We start from the raw sequence: 26,864 nt of genomic DNA on the forward strand, positions 1-26,864 counted from the left end.
TTTATACTGTGGTCATATTGTCCAAATTAAATCATTATAGTATTAATCTCTCTAGACACTCAGGTGTCTGAGAAGGGACTGACCACTGTATCACCATATTTTAAAAACATCTTCTATTTATTGGTAGCTTTTATTTTTATACTAACTGCATTTCTAAACATATTCTTCTTATCTCTCTCCCTAATGAGCATATTTTGACATAAAACATCAAAAAGGAAAAAACTTCAGTTTGGCAAAACCAACCAAAACACTAATTGTGTCTGAAAGAATATGCATAATAATTAAGACATCCACATCTGCAAAGAGGGGAATTTTCTCAAATTTTCCCCTCAAATTATTTTATAAGACTAAGCTTTGTTATTATAATTAATGACAGTGTTCCATTTAATTTCTTTTCTTTCCATGTATATAAAGTTATAGTCATTATGCATATTATTTTCTTGGCTCTGATTACTTCACTCTCTATATAAGCTGAGTAAATCTTCTCATGCTTCTTGGAATTAATCAGATTCATTATTTTTTATAGCACATGACTATTCTATTACATTCATGTAGTATAATTTTGCTTTCAAAAATGCATGGTACAAAAATCTTTTATTTTGGTTCTGCACAAATGATGAGTTCCTTCAGATCTCCTGCCTGTAGGCTGAGCTATCTTCCTACTCCACAGTAGCCCCTAGATAGCATACTTCATATCCATAGAGGCAATTTTATTGTGATACTGTGCATGCATAGTGAATTTCTATGCCTTTTTCAGCTCCTGTTTTAAGCAGAATATTCAGACAAAAAACTACCACTGCTTTTAGAGAGTATCAAAAGAATGCCCTTTGGATTAACTCAATATCTATGACTTCTCAAACACAAACTCTCTTCCTTATGTCACTCTATCTGTGTTTTTTTCTTTATTATAATATAAGCACTTTGAAAATAGGGCCTGCTATTTTTTACTTTTTTAATGGTTAGCATAGCACCTGATACATAGTAAGCACTTAATAAGTACTAATTTATTAATTTTTAGTATACAATCTTTTGTGTACTTTAAAGTACAGAATTATTTTTTTTCAATTAATAAATATGTACTTTCTTTTCATTCTATCTCTTCCTTTTCCCTATTCTGCCTCCCTGGGAAGAAATAAAAACAAAAACAAAACCTTTTTAACAAAGCGCACAGTCAAGCAAAACAACTACCACACATCTTCTATTGAATCCATCACTTAATAGATGGGTAGCATTATTTATCATGAGTTTTCTGGAATCATGTTGGTAATTGCAATGATCAGAATTCTTAAGTCTTTCAAAGTTGTTTATTTTTACAATGTTGTTGTTATTGTATAATCTGTTCTGTATAGCCTTTCACTAAGGGCAGAATTACAATTAGGAATCAATTATTATGGGTGAGCCAATGATCTAATGTTTGAATTTACTCTCCTCCTTTCCACTCTAATCATTCTAGTCATCTCACTACTTAACTTGCTAAGTATTTTTCATAAGGAAGCACAGAATGGAGTTTATTAATTTTATTACTCTTATGTAGAGGGCAGGAACTCTGAAAAGGTATATGTAAGGCTCAGTGTGATTGATTTAATCCTACAACAAGATGTTAACTCAGTAGAATTGAGATGATTCTCTAGTTTACATGTACTCAGTAGTTCTACAAATTGACACCTATGATGATGTACTTATAATAGAGTATATAAGAACTAAGAGATCTGGGAGGAAAAACAGACTCAGAGATAGACAGAGAAGACAGAAGACTGGAGGACAGGCTCAAAGATAAACACCCTTGTGGTGGCTGTCTTGTCTCCTTCACTTCTCCACTAAGACCAAAGCCCATCTGAAGGTCCCTCAGAAAGCTAGCACAGCCCCAGATGAAAGAGACAGACTGTGAAGGAGCTAATAAGGACTTTGGACTTTATTCCTGACTATTCTGCTGAGACCAAGATTGATCTGAAGGCCCTCCAGAAAGCTAGTGAGAGCATTACACTCTTAATATTTTACTTAATATTACTACTTTTTATTTAATACTTACTACTAAAACTATTACAGACAAAATAAAGGCTGTGATAGGGATGAATGTTGAAATTAAGTTTCTGCATTCTTTATAATTTTTGATTATGTAAGTTCTCCTTTATACTTTATTAATAAAATATTTTATTAATATAACTGTAGAATCCCCTCTAGTCTACTCCCCAAATCTGCACTACAAGATTAGGTGCCCACAATGTGGCTGCTACCTTATTTTCCAGGTATAATCCTGTGAGATTTGTACTTTCAATACTATGTAGTTCACAAACCTAACCTGTGTACTTTTGAACAATCTGCCAGTAGACACAATTTTAGTAAAGGCATTTACTAAGATGGTAGAGTAAAAATAGTAGTTTTAAAACAATCTCCCCACCTTCCCATCAGCCTTCCAATAAATATATACAACATACCTGGGAACAGTGGGCTTAAACTTGAAGTACAATGGTAGAAGTACAATAGTTATGACAGAACATGTAGTTATACATGTGTGGGATACATGAGTTATACAAGCAATTCACAAGTCTACACAGCTCCCAAGATCTCTGTCAGGTAAACTGATCAAGTAGATTCTCAGGTTCTATTCTTTTCCACAGCTAGCTTGCTTTTCTACTGCCAGCTGGTCCATTCCTAAAGGTTGTTGGACCCTCAAGTAATGGTCTCTCTGTAGCCCTGTCTGCCTGGAGTGTGTTTTTCTATTTCTCCTCTCTTCACTCTGTATCAGTTCATATAAATCTTCACATGTTTTTTCTGAAATTACCCATTTTAACATTTCTTCCCATACAATATAAATTATTTGTTAATCTATTCTCTGGATGATAGACACCTTATTAGTTTCCAGTTCTTTTTCACTACACAATTTATTTTGTATATATGGCTGTTTCCCTTTCTTTTAAAAAATCTTTTTGGGGTAAAGGCCATATAGTATGAATTTTCTCTTGCACTAACGAACTCTTCTGCTTTATTTCTACATGCTGTGACAAAATAAATAAAATGAAAAGAGAAATTTCTTCTTCCTCCTTGCTGGGGTTAGGGGAGGGAAGGAAGACTAATCTTACCACACAAGTAGCAATCTGCTTGCAATCTTTTCCACTCTCCATATGCTGAAATTCATCTAAAGAATAGGTATTTAGATTCCTTAGGGGTTCTGCTAATTTGTTCAGTCAATTCTAATGTGTTCCCTACATGATTAAATCAGTGATGTTCACACATCTGTTCACTATCACATTAAAATCTTATCAGGTATGAATGACTATATCACTATATCAACTAAATTGAGGGGAGGAAGCATCACTTGTATAATCAAAAGTTGTATGACAATGCAATGATAGAGTAAACACAAACATGTCACTGGTACAGCAAGTCTGTTATTGTAATACTAATCAGTCATGCAGGTGCATATCACCAGTGAGCTTTCCACAACATGATAGAAGGAGGGACTGTTGCTAGTAGCATTCCAAATTTCCAGCCAATCATACTGTCATTCCCTCCCCTACCTACAGATGTTTCTAATTTCGTAAGCAGTCATATTGGTTTCACCATTTAGGATACTGCCTTCTAATTTTTGGATGGTTCTCCTTTTGTCTATAAAAATGATATGTTTGTCCTCATTTATTGTTTTCTGGCTTTCTGAGGAGCTAAAGACCCCTTTTATTGGTGACTGATAGCCTTATCAATAAACTAACATGCTCAAAACTCTGTGCCTCAGTTTGTTTTAATTTCAATCATTACATAGTTTTCATAGTTCAAATAAAGTAAAAGCCATATCTTGGATCTATTAACCCATATATACTAAAAGACAGCATACTGACAATTTTAAACATAATTTGGACTCACCAGTTGTTTGTTGTGTTGTGGTAGTGGGCATGGCTGGGCACCTGTGGGTACCTTGTATACTGGAGTTACAGACATGCTGGCAGGATGAGCACAAATAAAACGTACTTGCACCCTCTCCACAGCAGGGCTAGGATTTAGGACACCTGGATGATTTCCAATTCGGAATGTCAGCACCTTTGAAGACAATAAAAAGAGACAATTAGTAATAGGGGACCATTTTTTGCTATACTCCAGATAGAATATAGTAAGTCAAATATCAACTTATTAATAATCAAAGGAAGTAACAACCATTTAGACATTATATACAGATAAATCTTTGGAAAATGTTATAATTCTCAAATATTTGCATTAATGGAGAGTAGGGACAAAATTAATAGAAAAAATTTAAAATATTTACTATATATGTATATATATATGTGTGTGTGTATGTGTGTGTACACACTATATATTTTTTGCCAAGTGTTTCAATCTATGTTCTACTAAAACTTTTATCACAACTACTTGCAAAGAATAAAATTAATTTGTCTTTCATTTTTTTTTCTGGTAAAGGTGCTAACAAATTGTAGAAGTTGAAGAGAATAAAGGAGAAGCTAAAGGATTTTACATTAGATTATTAACCCCTGCATCACTAAATATATAGTCAAGTTAATTACAGATATTATGGACTCAAGAGTATTACCTTAGCTGGGTACAGAATGATTAATAATGAAGCCAAAGTCTTGGATGTGATCCCTAGTGCAATTACTTATGTATTTATGTTTTATTTCAGAGTCACAGACTAAATCCTTAACTGTTGCAGCTCTGTTGCAAATACCTATAATACTAAATAAGGTAGGAAAGGGGATGGATTAATGAAAACCCATAACTGACTAGTAGAAAAGTAATTCAATGTATGTTCTCAATGATGTATAGTAATATAATTTTTGCATACAAATGCCAGTGTTATTATCATAGTTAACCTAAAATGTAAACTTAGGGCTGTTCTTTAGAATTGTCCATTCTTAATGAAGTCTGCAGAAAGTCTTGAGCAGCATAAAGGGTCTACCAAAAGATAAAAATTAATTAAGTAAAGGCACTTTTATTAAAAATTTTCATATAAAAAGTTAAATCTATTGAAAAGGAATAATATATTTAGAAGCAAACTAAATTCCCAGATTATGGTTAAATAATATTTTCCTTATTTTTTTATTTCATTTTAAGTGCTTGTACTAGAAAGGAAGCAACACCTAGTACAATCCTTTGCATACAGTAAATACACAATAAATGTTTCTTTAATTAAAAAAACCTCTTATAGAAGTATAACGTCTAGAAGATTAGACTGGATCAGTAGTATCAAATTCAAATAAAAACAGGGCTACAGAACTACACATAAAGATGCTTGTGGGTTGCTCATGTAGAGTCAAAAAAGGTTAAAATGTTGTCAATGTTTTATTTTAGTTTTATTTTATTAAATATTTCCCAAGTATATTTCTATCGGGTTTGGCCACATTTGGGATTGTTATGGGCACATGTGGCCTGCAGGGTGTGGGTTTGATCCCTCTGGACTAGATCATCTCTAAGGATCTTCTAACTTAAATACATGACAATAAAAATCATGAAGGATGAATCTGCTAACTACAAAAAAGGGCTTGATTTTTATTTGGGGAACTATCAGAATCCTCAGATTGATAAACTGAAACTTCCAGATGCATAAAAGCCAAATCAATTAAAAAAAAAAAAAAAAAAAAAAACAACCCTCCACTGGGCAGCTAGGTGGCGTAGTGAATAGAGCATCAGCCCTGAAGTCAATAATTCTTCCATCCATTGGCTAGACAGAAAGAAAAGTTCTCTTAAGAAAATTTGGAAAAGAAAACTGAGAATATAAAGTATTATGTGACCTTTTCTCTAAGAAATATAAAGAAAGGGCCATTTTCCTACTTGTTCTCCTAATTCCCGGCACAGTATCCGGTAAATATATTGGTTCTGTTTTCTCTTTGCTGGTAACCGGACTTGTGATACACTGATCTTCAATTCATTTTCCACACTCAGCTCCAAAAAGAATCGTGAAGGTTCCAGAATCCACGGCCCGGGCCCTCCTTCAAACACCATTTCCTTCACAGACTGCCAGGTCACCAGTGCTACCTCGACAGGATTCACAGCCTGAGACATGGAAAGAAGTTAATGATGACTGGCTGGGAAAACTGGTGCCAGTCCCTAGACCAAGAAGAGTGAGAAATAACTTCTGCCCTTCCCATGCTGCGACAACTGTCAAGAAGACAACCAATCAACCTGCCCTCCCCACCTTTAATGAATTGTTTCATTCATTCTATGCAAATTCTCAGCATAAGTTTCTTATTCATGCACAAGTTTTTAATAGTATCAGCCACTGGGCCTTTTTCTGTTTGTACCAGAAGAATGGGACCACAAGGAAGTAGAAATAACTTTTCAGAAAGATCAGAAAAAATTTCAGCATTTTTTACATAAGATGATTTATTATGTCTATCCTATCATTTTCTTAGGAAATGATCCTGGACTTAAAACATTTTCCTAAAAGATCCTTATGTACATACTAGCCCCCTCACCTGGAATTAATGTTTTGATCTTTCTAATCTACCCAAGTCTTAACCTATCATTTAAGGTCTACCTCAAGTTCCATTTTCTTCATGAAGGGACCCCCTTTAATTTAATCCACAACCATTTTTTCTTCCTTTGAATTCTCTATCACCATTCATTTGGGATTTAATCGTTTCATGTTACATAATCACATCAAATGCAAATAATGTTATCTCCCCCACTTGATTTGAGAGTTCAAGGGCAGGAACTATGCTATATATTTCCTTTGTAGATTCACATGGCACAGTGTCCTATGAATACAGTAAATGCTCAATAAAAACCTACTGGATATTGCTTGGCATACTATTTCTTTTCAAAGAACAAATCTCCCTCCCTTTCTCCCCACTAAAAATATAATAATACCACCACTTTGTATTTATAAAGTGATTCAAACCAGAGCATTATATTTTTCACATATATTTGCTCATTTAAGTCTCAAAGCAAATCTGAATAACAGGCAGGGAAGATATTATTCCCCCCTCCCTTTTTTTAATAGCTAAGAAAACTAAAAAAAATTAAATGATTTGCCCAACAAGGCAGAGCTGGTAAAGAATTCAGATCTTCTGACTCATAATTCAGTGCTTTTCCTGGAGCTGCCTCTGCAAAACAAACAAAAACTTGCCCTCTAGGAGGCATGAACTGAGAATATATATTGTCTATTGCACTAAAAAGACACATAAAAGGAGCAAAAGCCAAAAAAAGAAAAATGGTTAAAATATTTATCATTTAGTGTATATGTCTTCCTTCTAAGAGCATATTAATTTATTATCTATAATTAATTCCTTTTTAAGCAAATTAATTTGCTATATAAACACATAATGGGCAGGTTACAAAACAGATTAGTTTGAAATAATCACTATGATCTTTTCCTGCTCTATATGGATCATCATAACCATCTAATAATTTTACTACAGCTTGCATGATAATATGCTGACATTATGATGAGGTTTAGATTTGGGGTACCCAAATGAAATTAGGGTTTCTGGTGGTCAGGGAGTTAAATGCGGTCTAGTGGCAGGTTTGGGGTTCAGGGAGTCAAATGGAGCTCCCCTGCAACCTCTTTGGATTTGGCGCAAGGGTAGGGAATTCTGGGGAACTCCCTTCTGGGAGTAAAGGAATTTACAGACTTGAAAACCTAGATTGATAAAAGAGGTTTATTATGGGGATTAGAAGTAAGGTTAAAGTCTAGTTAAGGAATATGTGAGGGTAAAGAGTAGATAGCACTGGAAACAGTATTCCAGTGGGCAAAGACCCTTGTCGTGCCAAGCATAGGGCTGGCATGTTTGGAATCTCTGCAAAGAGAGGATTTTAGTTTGGCTCTTTTATAATGAGAGATTTAGTAAAGGGGGCCCTTGAGTAGAGTCCCAAGTGAGCTCAGATTTGATGGGGGCTGTAAGAGCCCAAGTTGGCTTAGATCCAGTGGGGGCTGGGACAAACCCGGATCTCCTATTGGAATTCAAAGGGGTGCTTTTGACCAGGATTTGTGAATCAAAAGTACAGGCTTAATGCATCAGCCAGGAAGGGCTGGGAGTAATCTGAATCACAAATCAGTCTGAAAGGATCACAAATCAGTTTCTTAAAGGGACTACAATCTGCTTCAATTACACATGAAAATGAAGAAATTATCATCTCCAATAGGACACATATAGAAAGACATATAGAAAACTATACAATAAACTTAGAAATGTTAGAACAGTGAGAAGAGGTCTAGGTTTGAACATCTAAATAAATATTTACATTAGGCAAAGAGCTTAATGTGAACTATTCATGAAAGCCAGATTCTGCAATCTCATTTCTCAATCAAAATGGAATAGGAATGCTGACCCATAAAAAGGACCCAATTCTTATTTCCCAGAAGATCTGTGAATATGATGCAGAAGAAAATAAAATTAGAATACATGTACCTCATACATACATTTGTAGAGTATCTCAAAGGTATTCCTAAGTAAACTCCCTAACTTATTATGTTTGATGAGATAACTGTGACTCCAAATAGATGCTCCAGATGTGAGAAACTCACAGGACAAAGAAATGACTGATCTGAAAGCAGAGACCACAAATCAAAGTAATGACTCTTTTTGAGAACTATGGGAAGAATTGCTGGCCCCTTCCTTAGTGGAACATCTCACCTTAAGTGGTTCATAAGCAGCAAATGTGGCACTGCTCTCAAAGTATTCTTCGTGTACAATCACACTCACTGTCACCAGGGTGTGGCCCAAAGACTTGGCTGCTATGTGGGTACTAGAACAAAACACTGGTCCTGATTTTTGGGTACCTGTGGATCAAAAGGCATCATCTGAATGAAGCAAATAAGCATCAGCATACAGGTCCAGGGACTGGGAAAATCAATAAAATGAAAATTTTATACACATTAAAAATAACTCATCCTAGATTCAGGCACAATACTATCTAATGTATCATACTTCTGACAGTGATCAGTGTAGAAAGGGATAACAAATAAGATATGTAACCAAATAACAAGTTGTATCCATGTAACTTAAGGGAAAAAGAAATTAGATTGGGAACTAGAAGGACAGGGTTCTTTTTTACAGTGGCTCAGCAGGAAATCCAGGACAAGTCACTTAATCTCTGTTTCCCTATTAATAAAAGAACATTAAGAAATATTATCATAATTTCTTCCTTCTGACCTCTTCCTGGTTAAGAGTAGAAAATCTTGTTTCCTTACCTTCTTTGAGAAGAGTAAAGACCCCTTGTTTATCCATGTTTACATCCAGAGATAAAAGAGAGCAATCTGTAAATGCCATGGCACCTCCAGTCTCCTTGTTTATGTGGTACATGGCAATAGGAATCTCTATGACTTGGCCAATCTCCACATCAGCATGAAAGGGCAAGAGTTTTATCTTGTTTAGCTTTAGAACATATACCTGGAAGGAAAAATGGTCATGAATCTTCTCTGAAAGCCAAGTAAAGAGCTTTGAAATGACAATAGAATAACCTTTTTTAGACTTGTAATATCTAAATACAAAATAAGAAAAAACAAAATAGAAAAAGACAGAAAAAAGAAAAAACAAACAAAATCAAAAGCACTGTCATGTTCCCAGAAGAACACCAGGGAGGATTCTAAATATGTAATAATAAATTTCCATTTTAAGGAAGCATATGTGATAAAAGATGTGATTATATTCATGACTGATCATCTTTTCTTTGATTCCTTATAAAGGTTATTCTTTTGTTCTCTGCTATGCATTTTCCCCCCCACTATTAAGCAGACCATATGTATATATTTTTAGATGCATATATATATGCATACATAAAAATACATATTCATACCCCCACACCAGCACACATACATGTATCTATATACACACATACATCTACAGGCAAACACACATACATACATACATACACGTATGTGTGTATATGTATATATATATATATACACATCTATACATTTACATTCATAGACAAGCATCTAAAACAAATATGACTGATATATAATATAGATTTCTTTCTTAATTGAATCTTAAGTTTGACTGAGATCAGAGATCACTTGTCCTATTTTTTTAAAATAAATTCTATAGCTGAGCCTTGTAATTGTTTCTGTATATGTCTTATTTCCTATCCCTGCTAACTCTTCTACTTTAGTTCAACTCCTTAACTTGTTTTGCAAGTTAACGTAATCTTTCCTCAACCATGGATCCCTTCCTTTTCTTCCCCTACCGTTTTCCTCCCTCTTTATCCCAGTCCCATTAATCTCTACACCTTGTCCTACCACCATAAATTTATACACCCTTCTATACTCCACCTTATCAACTATTCCCTCCCCCCCTTATTTCTTGATAGATTTTAGACGGTGGTACACCCTTTATGATATATATATATATATATATATATATATATATATATATATATATATATATATATATATATATATATATATATATGTTGTTTCCTATTTAACCCATTCCACGTTTTCAGAACTACCAGCCCTCTTCCCTCATCTAATATTCTGTGTTGGTTCTTGTTCTTGCACCTCGTTGGTATGGCATAATTATTGTTTTTACCTTTTCCTAGATGATTTTGCTTTTTAAAGTCAAATCATATTTAGTTCTACCTCCATTCTTTCCTGATATCCATCTCAGACATATGATTTATATTTCCATGTATAAAACAATTTGTCTTTATTGAATCCCTTGAAATTTTAGTCTTCGATATTCTTATATGTTAAATATTTATTAAAGTTTCATCTTATATGTTAAATTTTTTATTGAATTCAGTTTAGTTTGAGAAAAAATCTTCAACATCTGACAATTTATGAATGTCCATTTTTTCCCATTTGATAGTCTGTTTAATTTTGTTGGATATAATATTTTTGACTGCAGGCCTAGTTGTTTTGATTGTCAATATATGTGTTTTAGGACCTGTGGTCTTTTATTGTAGTTGCTGCTAAATCCTATACAATTCTAATTGTAGCTCCAGCGTATTTGATTTTTTTCCTTGTAAAATTTTCTCTTTAATCTGGGGATTTCAAAATTTAACTTTCCTTGTAGGGCCTCTTTGAGATAATAATTAGTGTTTTTTTTCCATTTCTATTTTCCCCTCATTCTCTCACTTCAGAACAAATTTTCTTTGGTTATTTCTTTATTAGTAGGTAAAGGTTCTTTTTTTGGTCACAGTTTTAGATTAGTCCAATTATTCTTGTGTTTTCTCTTCTTGAGGTGTCTCCAAATATGTTGTTTTCTTATGTTTCACTTTCTCTTCAATGTTTTAATTCTTTATATTTTATTTTGTTATTTCTTGGTCTCTTATAGCTTCACTGGCTTCCCCTTGCCCAGTTATAATTTTCAAAAAATCATTTATTTTTAAAAATCCGGATTTCCTTTTCTAGTTGGTTGACTTTTTTTTTTTCATGATTTTCTTGTTTTTCTTAGATTTTTTTTTAAAAAGTTTTTCCTCAATCTCTCTCAGTAGATCAGACTTTTAAAAAAAAGACAAGCAGTTCTGTTGCCAAGAATCTGGAAAACTCAATTCCCTAGATATCTTCACCCTTCTAGCTGCAGAAGAAGTCATTCAGTTGATAACGCAAACTGTTTAGGATTGTGTGACTTTCTCATAAACTATGCTTACTTTTAGTGGTTAGACAGATTAGGTGATGAGAAGACATATTTTGGATGAGAAGGAGATAGAGCAGGAATGCAGAATGGGAAGAAAGGAGTGTTGGAGGAGGAGCATGTGATCTGGAACCTGATGGATGGTTAAAATTTTGGCAGGTGAGATGTAAGGAGAAGATATTCCAAATAGAATGAATAAAGGAAGGAAGATAAGAGAAGTATGTACAAAAAAAAACTTTAAAATTCAGTTCAGTTAAAGCAAAAGGTAAGGAAAATAAAAAGAGAAAGCTATAGGGAGCTGAATGTGAAATGTATTTGGTAGGGCAAGGGGAATTAAGAAAGGCTTATTGTGTAAAGAGTGTATAAATGCACAAAATCAGTCTTTCAGTGGTGATCAGAACAGACTGGGGACATGAATGAAAAAATGATTATAATTCTAGATTAAAGAAGAAAAAAATGGGAGGAGTCTCAAGCAACCACTCTAGTACTCTTACAGAAGATGACTACCAACAAAATGAAGAGCCCAAGACTGGCCCACTTTAATAGAATTCAGGGCTTTAAGGGACATAATGCAGGGCTAAGGTATAAAGTAAAATGCCAATGGTCCAGTCCAGCAAACTGCTTCATGTTAATTTCAAGTATTAACTTCTAGGCATAGTACAGCAGTAGTCAGTACTGCCACTTATTCATATTTGTTTCTGTCAAGTATGAGCTTGTATTAAATTTCTTTTATATACAGGAAATAATAAATACCTATTTTATAAATATAAGTATTCTATAAGTACCTTCTTAATTTCTCCTTCTTGGGAAGACCCACATACAAACACCTAATTCTTTTTTTTTTTTTTAGGGGGAAAGACACCATATTTTATTTTACTTTTTTTAAACTAAAGCTTTTTATTTTCAAAATACATACATGTATAATTTTCAACATTTACCCTTACAAAATCTTGTGTTCTAAAAATTTCCCCCCCTTCCATCCACTCCCTCTCCTAAATGACAAGTAATCCAATATGTGTTAAACATGTGCAATTCTTCTATGCATATTTTTACAACTATCATGTTGCACAAGAAAAATCACATCAAAAAGGAAAAAATGAGAAAGAAAACAAAATGCAAGCAAATAAAGAATGAAAATACTATGTTGTGATCCACACTCAGTTACCACGATCCTGTCTTCATCATTGAACAATTTGAAGTGGTCTGAATCATCTCATTGTTGAAGAGAGACACATCCATCAGAATTGATCATTGCATAATTGTGTTGTGTAAAAAGATCTCCTGTCTTTGCTCATTTCACTTAGTATCAGTTCATGTGATCATTTCTTATAGAACAATAATATTCCATAACATTCATATACCATAACATATTCAGCCACTCTCCAACTGATGGGTAGCCACTCAGTTTCCATCCACAACAGAAAGAGCTGCCAAAACATTTTTGCACATGTGGGTCCCTTTCCCTCCTTTATGATTTCATTGGGATACAGCCAGTAGAAACACTGCTAGATCAAAGGGCATGCATAGTTTCAATGTATTAGTGCCCCAGTTTTCTCACATCCCCTCCAACATTTGTCATTATCTTTTCCTGTCATCTTAACCAATCTGAGAAGTGTATAGTGGCACCTCACAGTTGTCTTAATTTGCATTTCTTCAATCAATAGTGATTTAGAGCATCTTTTCATATGACTAGAAATAGTTTTAATTTCTTCATATGAAAATTGTTCATATCCTTTGACCATTTATTGATTGGAGAATGTCTTGAATTCTTAAAAATTTGAGTCAATTCTCTATTTTATTTTATTTTTTTGCTGAGGCAGTTGGGGCTAAATGATTTGTCCAGGGTCACACAGCCAAGAAGTATTAAGTGCCTGAGGCCAGATTTGAAGTCAGGTCTTCCTGACTTCAGGGCTCTATCTATTACACCAACTAGCTGCCCCTCAACTCTATTTCTCTATTTTAGAAATGAGACCTTTTTCAGAACCCTTGAATGTAAATTTTTTTTCTCAGTTTATTGCTTCCCTTCTAATCTTGTCTGCATTGGTTTTATTTGTACAAAAACTTAATATAATCAAAATGATCTATTTTGTGTTCAGTAATGAACTCCAGTTCTTCTTTGGCCACAAGTTCCTTCCTTTTCCAAGATCTGAGTGGTAAACTATCTTTTGTTTTTCTAATTTGCTTATAATATCACTCTTTCTGTCTGAATCAAGAACCCATTTCGACCTTATCTCGACTATATAGGTGAGGGTCAATGCCTAGACAAACACTTACTTACTCCTTAAGTAACTTTTCCCAAGTTTGCCAGGATGGGGCAACGTAACAAATCATAGGACATGAGAAAAGGAGCCTGACTTATTTCTTACATGGTCAGGCTTCTCTAGGAATAAATCTGGTCCAGAAAACATGCATGAGTCTAGAGGAAGTGGGCAAAAAGCCTCAATCCCTTTGCCTAGTAGCAATTCCTTAATGTTGTCTTTTATTCATCTAGAAAAGGCAGTTATTTTTATCCACTTATAAAAAACTGTAAAACATTAAGTAATAATAGGATAGTGATTTCTTTCAGGAACAATTTTATCTAACTCACTGAAACTCATTAAAAAATATGAGAATAAGATGATAATAATATAACTTGGAACACATGCAAAATAAAGTTTGTGTACCAAAATATAATGAAAAGCAGATATTTACATTAAGGGAAGAGGCAAAAATGGCTTCTTTGCAAAACTAGAAAGTAAAAAGCCAGGATAGATATTGGCTCAAACAGTTCAAATTAGAACATGGATTACTTAGCAGACTATTTTACTATCTTCCTCTTTAATGAAAGCCTGATTCTACCTTTCTTTTCTTTTGAAAAAAAAAAGTGTCATTTTTTTCCAATTGTGTGTAGGCAATTTTTAATATTCATTGTTTTTATAAAATTTTGAGTTCCAAATTTTCTCCCTCCCCCAATCAAGGCAGTAAACAATTTGATATCAGAAATATATATGATCAGAAATCATGGAAAACATATCTCCATATTAGTCATGTTGCAAAAGAGGAAAAAGGACAAAAGAAAAAGAAACACACAAAAAAAGTCAAAATAGCATGCTTTGATCTGTATTCAGACACTAAGTTCTTTCTCTGAATGTGGATAGAATTTCCCATCATGACTTTTGGAACTGTCTTGAATCATTGTATTGCTAAGAACTAAGTGAAACATAGCACAATGTTGCTGATACTATGTACAATGTTTTCTTGGTTTTGCCTACTTCACTTTGCATCTGAAAGGAAAAGGGAGTAGTGGAATGGTACAAATTGTCTGCCATTAAAAAAAAGGGGAAAGAAAAAGCTTTTAGATTGGAAGAGAAGAGGAGGAGGAGAGGATGAGTGAACCTTACTCTCATCAGAATTGACTCAAAGAGGAAATAACATATAGTCTGTATCAATAAGATAGAAATCTATCTTACTCTATAGGAAAAAAAGGACATGAATGTGATATAGGAAGAAGGGGAGGGTGATAAAAGAAAGAGTATATCTGGGGGAGAACTGATCAATAGCAAAATACTTTTGAGGAGGGACAGGGCAAAAGGAGAGAGAATAAAAGAGGGAAATACAGTTAGCAATAGTAATTATAAAGAGAATTTTGAAGCAAATTTTTCTGATAAGGCCTCATTTATCAAACATAGAGGGAACTGAGTCAAATTTATAAAAAAAAAAAATAAAAAAGCCATGACTCAACTAATAAATGATCAAAAGATATGATCTGTGCCCAAGGGACTATAAATTCATGCATATCCTTTGACTTAATAATACCATGAATACCAACAGATTAAAAAAAAAAGGAAAATGGTCTATGGTCTATATGTACAAAAATATTCATAGCAGTTTTCGACTCATAACAAAAAAAAAAGTGGAAATTAAGGGGATGCCCATCAATTGAAGAATGGCTAAATAAATTATACTGTGTGTTTGTGATGGAATATTATTTTCCTATAGGAAATGATGGGGATGCTCTCAGGAAGAAAAAAAAAAGCCTGTAAAGTCATCCATGAACTCAAGCAAAGTGAAATGCACCATATACAAAAGTAACAGCAATGCTCTGGGATGACCATCTGTAAATGACTTTGTTATTCTTAACAGTATAATACTCCACAACTATGATGAAGGACTTAAAATGAAAAATCCTATCCATACCCAGAGAAGGAACTGATTGTGTCTGAATATAGATTGACTTTCTCTTTTTTTTAAACTTAATTCTTCTTGAGGGTTTTTATTTTCATTCGGGTAGAAGATCTATGTTTTCTTTCATAACCTGACTTTTATAGAAATGTTTTGCATAACTTCACATGTGATTTTTTTTTTTTACTTAAGCTTTTTATTTTCAAAACAGATGCACAATACCCTTTGACCCAGCAGTGTTACTACTGGGCTTATATCCCAAAAAGATCTTTTTTTTTTTTTATTAATTTTATAATTATACCAAAGAGATCTTAAAGAAAGGAAAGGGACCTGTATGTGCAAGAATGTTTGTAGCAGCCCTTTTTGTAGTGGCCAGAAACTGGGAACTGAGTGGATGCCCATCAATTGGAAAATGGCTGAATAAATTGTGGTATATGAATATTATGGAATATTAATGTTCTTAAGAAATGACCAACAGGATGATTTCAGAAAGGCCTGGAGAGACTTACATGAACTGATGCTGAGTGAAATGAGCAGGACCAGGAGATCATTATATACTTCAACAACAATATTATATGAAGATCAATTCTGATGGACGTGGCCCTCTTCAACAATGAGATGACCCAAATCAGTTTCATTAGAACAGTAATGAACTGAACCAGCTACACCCAGAGGGAAATGACTATGAACCACTACATAGCATTCCCAATCCCTCTATTTTTGTCCGCCTGCATTTTTTATTTCCTTCACAGGCTAATTGTGCACTATCTCAAAGTCCAATTCTTTTTGTATAGCAAAACAACTGTTTGGACAAGTATACATATATTGTACTTAATTTATACTTTAACATATTTAACATGTATTGGTCAACCTGCCATCTGGGGGAGGGAGTGGGGGAAAGGAGGGGAAAAACTGGAACAAAAGGTTTGGCAATTGTCAATGCTGTAAAATTACCCATGCATATATCTGGTAAATTAAAACTATAATTAAATTTTAAAAAATATGCACAGATAATTTTTCAACATTGACCTTACATAGCCTTGTGTTTCAGATTTTCCCCTCCTTCCCTTTATCCCCTCCCCTAAATGGTAAGTAATTCAATATCTGTTATACATGTTAAAATATATTACATGTAGTTTCTTAATTTTGGTTGGAGATAAGGGAGAAAGAAAATCTAGAACTCACAATTTTTAAAACAAATGTAAAAAAATTGTTTTAAATGTAACTGGGGAAATATTAAATAAATAAACCAAATACAAATCCTTTTTCCATTTATCAACTGGAGAATGACTTGTATTCTTATAAATTTGACTCAGTTCTCTAAATATTTTAGAAATGAAGCCTATTTCAGAGACACTTGTTTTCAGCTTTCAATCTCAGTTCCATTAGTTTTGTACACAACCTTTTTAACAAAGTATAATCCATATTACTTATTTACATCTATAATGTTGGCTATTTCTTGTTTGATCATAAATACTTCCCTTTTCCATATACCTAACAGATAAGCTATTCCTTGCTCTCCTAAATTGCTTTATGTTTATATCTAAATCATGTATCCATTTTGCTTTTGTCTTGGCATGTGATGTAAATATCTTGGTCTACAAACAAGTTCAATCATACAGTTTTCCAGTTTTCTCAGTAATTTTAGTCCAATTAAGCCTTCTCATCCCAGAAACTGGGATTTGGGGATTTATCAAACACTAGATTATTAAGGACATTTACTACAGTGTTTTGTGTACCTAATCAATTCCATTAATCACCACTCTTTTTAGCCAGTACCAGATGATTTTAATGTTTATCACTTTATAAAATAGTTGGAGATCTGGTACAGCCAGACCATCTTCCTTTTCTTTTTCTATTAATTCCCTTATATTCTTGATCTTTTGTAATTCCAGATGAATTTTACTAATTTTTCCAAATTCTACAAAATAATTTTTGATAGTTTGATTAGTATGGCACTGGGATACATAAATTAATTTAGGTAGAATTGTGATTTTTATTACATTGGCAATTGATATTTTTCCAACTATTTAGATCTGATTTTATTTGCATAAAAATATTTTCTAATTGTGTTCATATAATTCCCCGGTTTGTCTTGGTAGGACAACTCCCCAAGTATTTTATATTGTCTACAGTTATTGTATTTTATTTTATTTTTTGTTGAGGCAATTGGAGTTAAGTGACTTGCTCACGGTCACACAGCTAGGAAGTGTTAGTGTCTGAGACCAGATTTAAACTCAGTCCTCCTGATTTCAGGACTAGAGCTCTATCCACCACACCACGAAGATGTCCCTGCCTATAATTATTTTAAATGAAATTTCTCTAGCTCTTGCTACTGGGTCTTATTGATAGTACACAGAAATGGTGATGATTTATGTGGGTTTATTTTATAGTGTACCATATAAAGTTGTTATTTGCTAAAGTTGTTATTTAAACTAGCTTTTTAGTTGATTCTTTGTTTTTGTTTTTCTTAGTAAATTTATTTATTTTTTAATGCACATTACTTTATGAATCATGTTAGGAGAGAAAAATCAGAGCAAAAGGAAAAAACCATGGAAAGCAATTTAAAAAAAAAGAAAGGCAGCAAAAAGAATTGAATATAGCATGGGCTGATTTACAATTAGTCTCCTTAAGTTCTTTTTCTGGATGTAGATGGCAATTTTCTGTCCAAAGTTTATTGGCATTGTTTTGTATATCTGAACCACTGAGAAGAACTAAGTCTTTCATAATAGATCATCATGTTCTTGCTGTTATTGTGCACAATGTATTCCTGGTTCTGCTTGTTCTGCTCAGCATAGTTGATTCTTTAGGATTCTCTTAAGTATATCATCATATCATCTGCAAAGAGTGGTTGTTTTGTTTCCTCATCAGATAGTCTAATTCCTTCCATTTCTTTTCCTTCTCTTAGTATTAAAGCTAACAGTTCTAATACAATATTGAATAATAGCAGTGATAATAGGTGTCCTTTTTTTTATCTCTGACCTTAGTGGGAAGACTTCTAGTTTACATCCATTACAGATAATGCTTTAAATCATCTTAAGGAAAACACCATTTATTCCTAATTTTTAATAGTTTTTGGTGCTGGATTTTGTCAAAAGCTTTTTCTGCATCTATTGAGATAATTGTACAATTTCTGATGATTTTGTTATTGATATGGTCAATTATGCTAATTTTTTTTTTTTTTTAATATCAAACTAGTTCTGAATTTGTAGTATAAATCTCACCTGGTCATAATATATAATGCTGGTGACATACTGGTGTAATTTCCTTGCTAGTTTTTGCATAATAATCATTAAGAAAATCTGTCTATAGTTTTCTTTCTTAGTTTTGAATCTTCCTGATTTAGGTACCAGCACCATATTTGTGACCTACAAAGAATTTGGTAAGATTCCTTCGCCTATTTTGCCAAATAATTTTTATGGTAGTAGTAGAATGAGTTGTTCTTTAAATAATTGATAGAATTTATCTGTAAGTTTATCAGACGGATTTTTTCTTAGGTAGCTTATTAATGGCTTTGTTAATTTATTTTTCTAAAATGGGGTTATTTAAGTATTTCTTTCTGTAAATCCGGTCAATTTATATTTCACTTAAGTTGTCAGATTTGCTGGCACACGATTGGGCAAAACAGCTCCTAATTACTCTTATTAATTTCTTCTTCATTAGTGGTGTCTCTGAATTTTCATTTTTATAATAGTAATTTTTGATGTTACTTTTTAAAAATCAAATTAGACAATGGTTTAATGGTTTTTCATCAGCTCTTAAAATTTTATTAGTTCCATGGTTTTCTTACTTTCAATTTTATTAATTTCTCCTTTGATTTAAAGGATTTCTAATTTGATTTAATTGCAGGTTTTAAATTTGTTCTTTTTCTAGCTTTTTTTAGTTGTATGCCCAATTTATTGACATGCTCTTTATTTTACTGATGTAAGTAAGCATTTAGAGACAAAAAATTTCCCCTAAGTAATGCTTTGAGTGCATCTCATAAATTTTGATATATTGTGTCATTATTGTTGTTCTCTTTAATAAACTGCTGATTGTTTGACTCATTTTTTAGATAATTTCATTTTCAATTAATTTTAATCTATCCTCCCATTGCCCTTTATGGAATATAATTTTTATTGCATCACGATCTGAAAAGGATGCATTTAATATTTCTGCATTTCAGCATTTGACTGGTTTTTATGTCCTCGTCTCTTTTAATTAGATCTATTTTTGCTTTTCCTTTGTCTGAGATAATGATTGCCACTCCTTTTTAAAAATTTCAGCTAAAGACTAATATATTCTACTCTAGCATTTTACCTTTATTCTGTGTTACAGGATTAATGTAGTGATGTAAACAATTTAACTTTACTAAATAACTTTTTTTTCTTTCTTATTTATGTTTTAATGTTTGTCTTCAGTTTTATATTTGAAAATCAAATTTTCTATTCAGCACTGAAGTCTTTTCATCAAGAATGTATTTAAAGAAAAAAAGAATTTAAAGTCTCCTATTTCATCGAAAATCCATTTTCCTCTCTGAATGATTATGTTCTTTCTTATTCTAAAAAACCTGGGCAGTTTTCTTTTAATTTCTTGAAAGATGACTGTCTGGTCTAGGATTTTTTTTTTTTTTTAATCATGGCTTTCAGGCAGTCCAATACTTCTTAAATTATCTCTCCTGGATTTGTTTTCCAGTCAGTTGTTTTTCCAATGAAGTATTTTACCCTCTTTTTTCTTCTCTTTTTTCATTCTTTTGATTTTGTTGGATTGATTCTTGATGCCTCATAAAGTCATTAGCTTCCACTTGCCCAATTGTAATTTGTAAGGAATTATTTTCTTCAATTACATTTGTACCTCCTTTTCCATTTAGCCAATTTTTCTTTTTTAAGAAGCAAATTTTCTTCAGTAAATTTTTGTACATCTTTTTTCCATTTTTGTGCTTCCTTTAATTAAGTTATTGATTCCTATTTTTAATTCTTTCCCCAGTTTTTCTTTTACCTCTCTTATTTGATTTTTGAGCTTTTCCAAAAAGACTTTTTGGGTCTGAGAACAATTCATATTTCTCTTTGAGGCTCTGAAAGTAGACATTTTGACACTTTTGTCCTCTTTTGAGTTTGTGTTTTGCTCTTCCCCAGTAGCAAAAATAATTTTCAAAAAAAAAATTTTTTTTTTCCTATGGTCTGGTTTTTTTTTTTTTTTTTTTTTGCTTAGCCTATCTCCACGATTTTTAAAATCATGCCCTCTTCCTGCACCAGGGCCTGGTTACTGGCACCCAAGGTTGGTGGATAGCCTGCTTTGCTGGAGTCTTCTGCCCTAGCTGTGCCTGTTCCAGGCTTGCAGACTAGTGGCTTCACAGCTGGCTGACTATGCTGCTGGCTGCCTGAGCCATTACAAGGCCTCTGTTACTGAGGTATAATGGGGATAAGGACCTCCTACTGGTTTGTCTTCTCTGGGCTGCACTATCTATCTATCTATCTATTCTATCTATGTTCTATCTATGTTATTTGTGTTTTTGTGGGTTCTGAAGCTCCAGAATTCATTTTGAGATCTGATTTAAAATTGCTTTAAGGGAAACTGAGGAGAGCTAAGGCAAATTCCTGCCTTTTCTCCATTTTTTCATTTTATTTTTTTCTTGCTGAGGCAATTGGGGTTAAGTGACTTGCCCAGGGTCCCACAGCTAGGAAGTGTTTAGTTGACTGAGGCCAGATTTGAACTCAGGTCCTCCTGACTTCAGGGCTGGTGCTCTCTCCATTACGCCACCTAGCTGCCCCAATTTCACCTTTCTTAACAAAAAGCACCATGCACCTATTACCAAAAGATTAGCATCCCAAAGACTACTCCCGATGTCATATGTACATATGTGTAGTGTAATATATTCTATACATCGCATTCAAATCTAATATCACCCAAGAAATCCAAAAATATTTTCAAGAAAATTATATATTGGCCAACTAACAAAAAAGATGTGCTAAAAAGTTCCATGTAAATGTGCTAATTACTGAAGAGATGATCTGAAAACATGATAAAACTTATTCTCCCCTTATTAAAACTTCTGCACTCAGTTCTGCACTCAAGCTTATTGAATTGTAAATACATCAAATAGATTCCAAATATTATGAAAGCACTATATCATTTAAAGTCTATATAGTCTCTATTTAAAGCATGACACCAATACAATAATGTAAATAACAATGAATAAAATATAAACCATGGTGTAGAAGTATACTGACTCACCCATATTTCTCCTTTAGGCTGCATACAATAAAATAATATTAGGATAATACTTTATTCTGTTACTGGTTTTATCTGAATGAGAAACTTTATCAATAAACAGTTATTGTTTTTGCTACATGCCAGACCCTGTGTTTTGCCACAGTTTCCTTTTATTGTCCTGCCTCAGTTTCCCTAAATTATTCTTCCTGTTTGCCTAATTGCTCTGTCTCACTTTCCCTGAATTGTTCTGCCTCAGTTCCTTGAATTGTTCTGCCTCAATCCCCCTGATTGCAACCCCCCTTTTTCTGTTCATCAAAGCTGAGATAGATTAGGGCTGTAGAGATTTAGCTATTCTAAAAGATAAGACTCTGGATATCCTAGCTTAGATATCTAATTGACATCCTTTACCTCTATCTCTCCAGACTTCCTGGTTCTAGTTGGACCCCTCCTTAACTCCCAATTTGTAAGAATTTATGGTTCTACCCTCCCAACCTGTCAGAACCTGATTGATGGTCCCTTCTTGGAAATTCCCCCTCACCAGAGTTTGGCCACATATATATTTCATTGGAATCTCACATTCCATGCTGCTGCTGCTGCTGAATGCTTTGAGATATCAGCCCTGGAACCAAAACGGATCCTTTGGTCCCAAAAAATCTCTCCCTCTCAGAAATCCAAATAAAATATTAAAAACTCTCTAATCTTGGGGGCAGCTAGGTGGCGCAGTGGATAGAGCACCAGCCTTGAATTCAGGAGGACCGGAGTTCAAATCTGATGTCAGACACTTAACACTTCCTAGCTGTGTGACCTTGGGCAAGTCACTTAACCCCAGCCTCAGGGAAAAAAAAACAAAAAAAAACAACAACAAAAAAACCAACTCTCTAATCTCTATCTTGCCTCAGTTTCTCTGGCATTACACCTGTGCCAGGCAAATAAAGGGAAAAGACAGTCCCTGCCTTCAAGAAGCTCACAATTCAATGGAGCAAAATACATTTTAAAAAATTGGGATAGTGGTAGTTGGGTGTGAGACTTTACCAAGTTATCCTAGCTACTTCTTCTTTAATTACAAAAATCTGAAATAGTGCTCTATACTAAACCCCTTTTCCAGTTATCAAAGGCTATCTACTTTCCAAGTTTAAGAAAAAAATTCTAAATTCCCAGAAAATGGGATACAGTGACAACCAGGTTTAAATTAGGAACAGCAAAATCTGTGATTATTTGTCTTTACCCTTGACCAGACAAAGGTTTAGGGAAAATTTTCTCCCATTATTCACTGATCTGTTAAGTATCTATTGTTCTGTTTGATGAATCAAAACAATTAAATCAACTTTCACAAGAGCTCTCTATGTTTTTATTATACTGTGGAATTTGTCTTGGGGAATACTACAAACTATAACTAGAAAATTAACTGTGTCAAAAAGATTTACAAAGGCATTAGGAAACTGCCCTTTTTTATATTTATGCTTTTCTCTTCTTTAAGCAGAGAGACTAAGAATTAGAGTAATTTAGTTATAACAAGTTTGTCTCCAACAGGCTTTTGTCCGCAATTTTTTGTTTAACATTGTTTATTCCCAGGATTTATTTAGAGGTGAAATCCATTACATTTCTGATTAGTTTTAAATCCATTATCACATCTTCATGAAGAGCAGTGAGCACAACTTCTTAGTCAAAAGGAGAATCACACTAAAACATATTAATCACATGATGTACACATGGTTAACATAATTTATATAGCCCCACCAAAAAACACATTAAACCACTTTTTTCATTACATGAAAACTTTCCCCCAATGATATCAAAATGTCATTTGGATCGGATAATATTCTTAACATATGCGTAAGGCTTGAATCTAGAAGCCAAAACAAAACAAAACAAACAAACAAACTAATGGACTAAGGAAATATAAATGATCTTACTTTTCTTGGTATTCTCTGTGCAAGACACAATGAACATAAAATTATCAAAGAGAAATCTATAGTTTGTTAATCAAGAAATTTAATGGTTTCTCAAAGTGATAGTCAGATTTTTAGAACAAATTACATATCTTCAAAATGCCAGTCAAAATACACATTTTTGGAAAGGAAAAATGGATTATGACCCTTTTGGAAAATATCCAAACAAAAACTCATACAAACATCATGCCTATCACCCCAAAATACTACAAAAATATGTCCCTTTATCAAAAGGGAGGAAAGGTAATGGATATTCTTAGATCATGTAGTAAGTAGGAAATTTACAGATGCCACTCCACAGAGCAATATAAAAGCTAACAATAGTTATATGCTACTGGACCACTGATTACACTTACTGAATATAATCAATACTAGTTTACCAACTCATGAAGTTTTTGAAACAGATAAGATCTAAAAATAAGAGTCAAAAGCAGGTGGGAAAACATTCGCTTGAACTCAAATAACAATATAATGACAAAGAAGTTTCAAATAGAAATGATATTGTTATACTTATTGTTTACAACTTGAAAGCTAAATAGAACTTTTAAACTTTTAAAAGGAAGAATACATTAGACAATTAAGAGAACATTAGTAACTTTGGGAAGATCAATTTGATAGTATAATGAGTCAGATTAAAGAGCTGAGAAGAGAGTAAAGGAAATGAAAGAAAATGAAAACATCTATTATAGACTATATTCCCAAAGAGTTTTATTCTAAAACAGAGGTGTATCATGGAATGATAATGAAGATGGATAGATCAAATGAAGGTTTTTTGAGGATAGGAGAGATGAGGGCAAGTTTGTAGGAAACTGGGAATCAATCCAGCAATCTGTTGGAGAAGAGATGAGGATCATTTGTGCCTGTAGTAGGGTTAGTCTTGGTAAGAAGGGACATATCTTTATGTGAAATGGATTAAGGAAGAGACAAAGAAGGAAGATGTCTAAGTGGTGTGAAATGAAGAGGAAGGGTGAAGGAGCTCTTAGAGAATAGATAGCTTTTGGAACAGATTAGATACATATAACACAATAATCAAAGCCTATAGTAATCTTATATTTAATAAACTCCCAAATTCCAGCTTCTGGAATAAGAACTCACAATGTAACAAAAATTGCTAGGAAAACTGGAAAATAATATGTCAGAAACTCGGCATAGATCTACACCTCATACCCCATACCAAAATAAGGTCAAAATGGATACATGATTTGAGCATAAAAAATGATTCCATAAACAAATTAATAGGGTAAGAGATAATTTATCCATCAGATCTTTGGAGAAGGGAGGAATTTGTGACCAAAGAAAAATTAGAGAACATTATGAAAGGCAAAATGGACAACTTTGATTACATTAAATTAAAAAGGTTTTGCATAAACAAAACCAACTGAAACAAGATTAAAAGGGAAGCAAAAAGCTAGGAAAAAATCTTTACAGCCAGTGTTTCTGATCAAGATCTCATTTCTAAAATGCATAAGGATGTGTCAAATTTTTAAGATAAGTCATTCCTCAATTGATAAATGGTCAAAGGTTATGATGAAATTAAAGCCATCTTTAGTCATATGAAAAAATGCTCTAAATCACTATTGATTAGAGAAATGCAAATTTTAAAAATTCTGAGATCACCTCACACCTCTCAGATTGGCTAAAATAAAAGGAAAAGATAATGATAAATGTTGGGAGAGAATGTGGAAAAACTGAGACACTAATGCAATGTTGGTGGAATTGTGAAATGATCCAAACATTCTGGACAGCAAACTGGAACTATGCCCACATATCGTTTGATCTTGCAGTGCTATTACTGGGTCTGTATCTCAAGGAAATCAGTAAGGAGGGAAATGGATCCATATGTGCAAAAATATTTGTAGTAGCTCTTTTTTGTGGTAGCAAAGAATTGAAAAAGGAGTGGATGTCCATCTTTAGGGATTGAAAAGGTGGAGTAAATGATTAACTCAGTTTAAAGTATAATTAAAAACAAGATAGGATAAGATGATCATGCAGCAGTAAGTAGGAAAAATTAATGGATAGTTGAAGTGTTGCTCTCATATTCTTGTGATGTATAATTCTACCCTGCCCTCTTTAGTCAAATTTTGGGAAGAAATGAATAAGAGTCTTATGGGACAAATAGGTATGACTGGATTGTAAGTTGCCTTTTTGGAAGGAATATTCATCATCAAGAGCTGCAGATACAGTTGAGTTTTGAATATCAGCACCTATATTAGGGAGTTTATAATTTATTATAAGGCGCTCTGCAAATCTTAAAAGTACTATATTATAGAGTTTTGTCAGTGATATTATATTTTTTATTTTATAATTTATTTAATATTTTTATTCTTCCTCAATTACATTTAAAACAATTTTAAAATTTGTTTTGAAAACTCTTCAGATTGGCTAACATAACAAAAAAAGATAATGATTAATAATTATCCCTATTTCCAGCTCCCATTAAGAAAATACAAATTTTATATGCAAAACATTTCCATAAAAGCGTTTTAAGAGAAACATAGATCTTCCCCCACAACAAAAACCCTCAAGAAAAATAAAATTTAAAAAAAAGAAAAAGAAAATATATTTCAATCTGTTTCCAGACATAATCAGTTCTTTTTCTGGGTATGGATAATATTTTTCATTGCAAGTTCTTCAAAGTAGTCATGAATCATTGTATTGCTGAGAATAGCAAAGTCATTAACAACTAACCATCCCACAACATTGCTATTACTTTGTGCACAATACATTTCACTTTGCTTGAATTCATGGGAGACTTTCCAAGTTTTCTGAGAGCATTCTACTCATCATTTTCCATAGAACAATAATATTCCATCATAAGCACATACCACAATTTATTCGGCCATTCTTCAATTAATGGGCATAGTTATACATATCTTTTGATCATTTATCAATTGGGTAATGGGTCTTATTTTTAAAAAATTGACTCAGTTCCCTTTATGTTTGAGAAATGAGGTTTTATCAGAGAAACTTGCTTCAAAATTCTTTTTACAATTACTATTGCTAATTGTATCCCCCCCACCCCAGACATTTATTCTATTAT

At 33.1% G+C, this 26,864-nt stretch overlaps 1 protein-coding gene across 6 annotated transcripts in view; it reads right to left on the reverse strand.

Annotated features, from left to right (window-relative positions):
• The window catches only part of NUP210L (nucleoporin 210 like), a 147,543-nt gene that overhangs the window by 59,094 nt on the left and 61,585 nt on the right, over positions 1-26,864 (reverse strand). For all 6 annotated transcript variants that reach the window (XR_012481658.1, XR_012481659.1, XM_074265197.1 and 3 more), the window contains exons 13-16: positions 9,137-9,335; positions 8,580-8,725; positions 5,776-5,997; positions 3,859-4,032 (exon numbers count right to left, since the gene is read on the reverse strand). Coding sequence is in view for 4 of the 6 variants with exons in the window: in XM_074265197.1 (XP_074121298.1) it covers positions 3,859-4,032; positions 5,776-5,997; positions 8,580-8,725; positions 9,137-9,335 (741 nt within the window). In the remaining 2 variants the exon portion in view is untranslated. The remainder of the gene's footprint in view (positions 1-3,858; positions 4,033-5,775; positions 5,998-8,579; positions 8,726-9,136; positions 9,336-26,864) is intronic.

The sequence above is a fragment of the Sminthopsis crassicaudata genome, chromosome 4 (assembly GCF_048593235.1).
Source record: "Sminthopsis crassicaudata isolate SCR6 chromosome 4, ASM4859323v1, whole genome shotgun sequence".
Classification (NCBI taxonomy): Eukaryota; Metazoa; Chordata; class Mammalia; order Dasyuromorphia; family Dasyuridae; genus Sminthopsis; species Sminthopsis crassicaudata.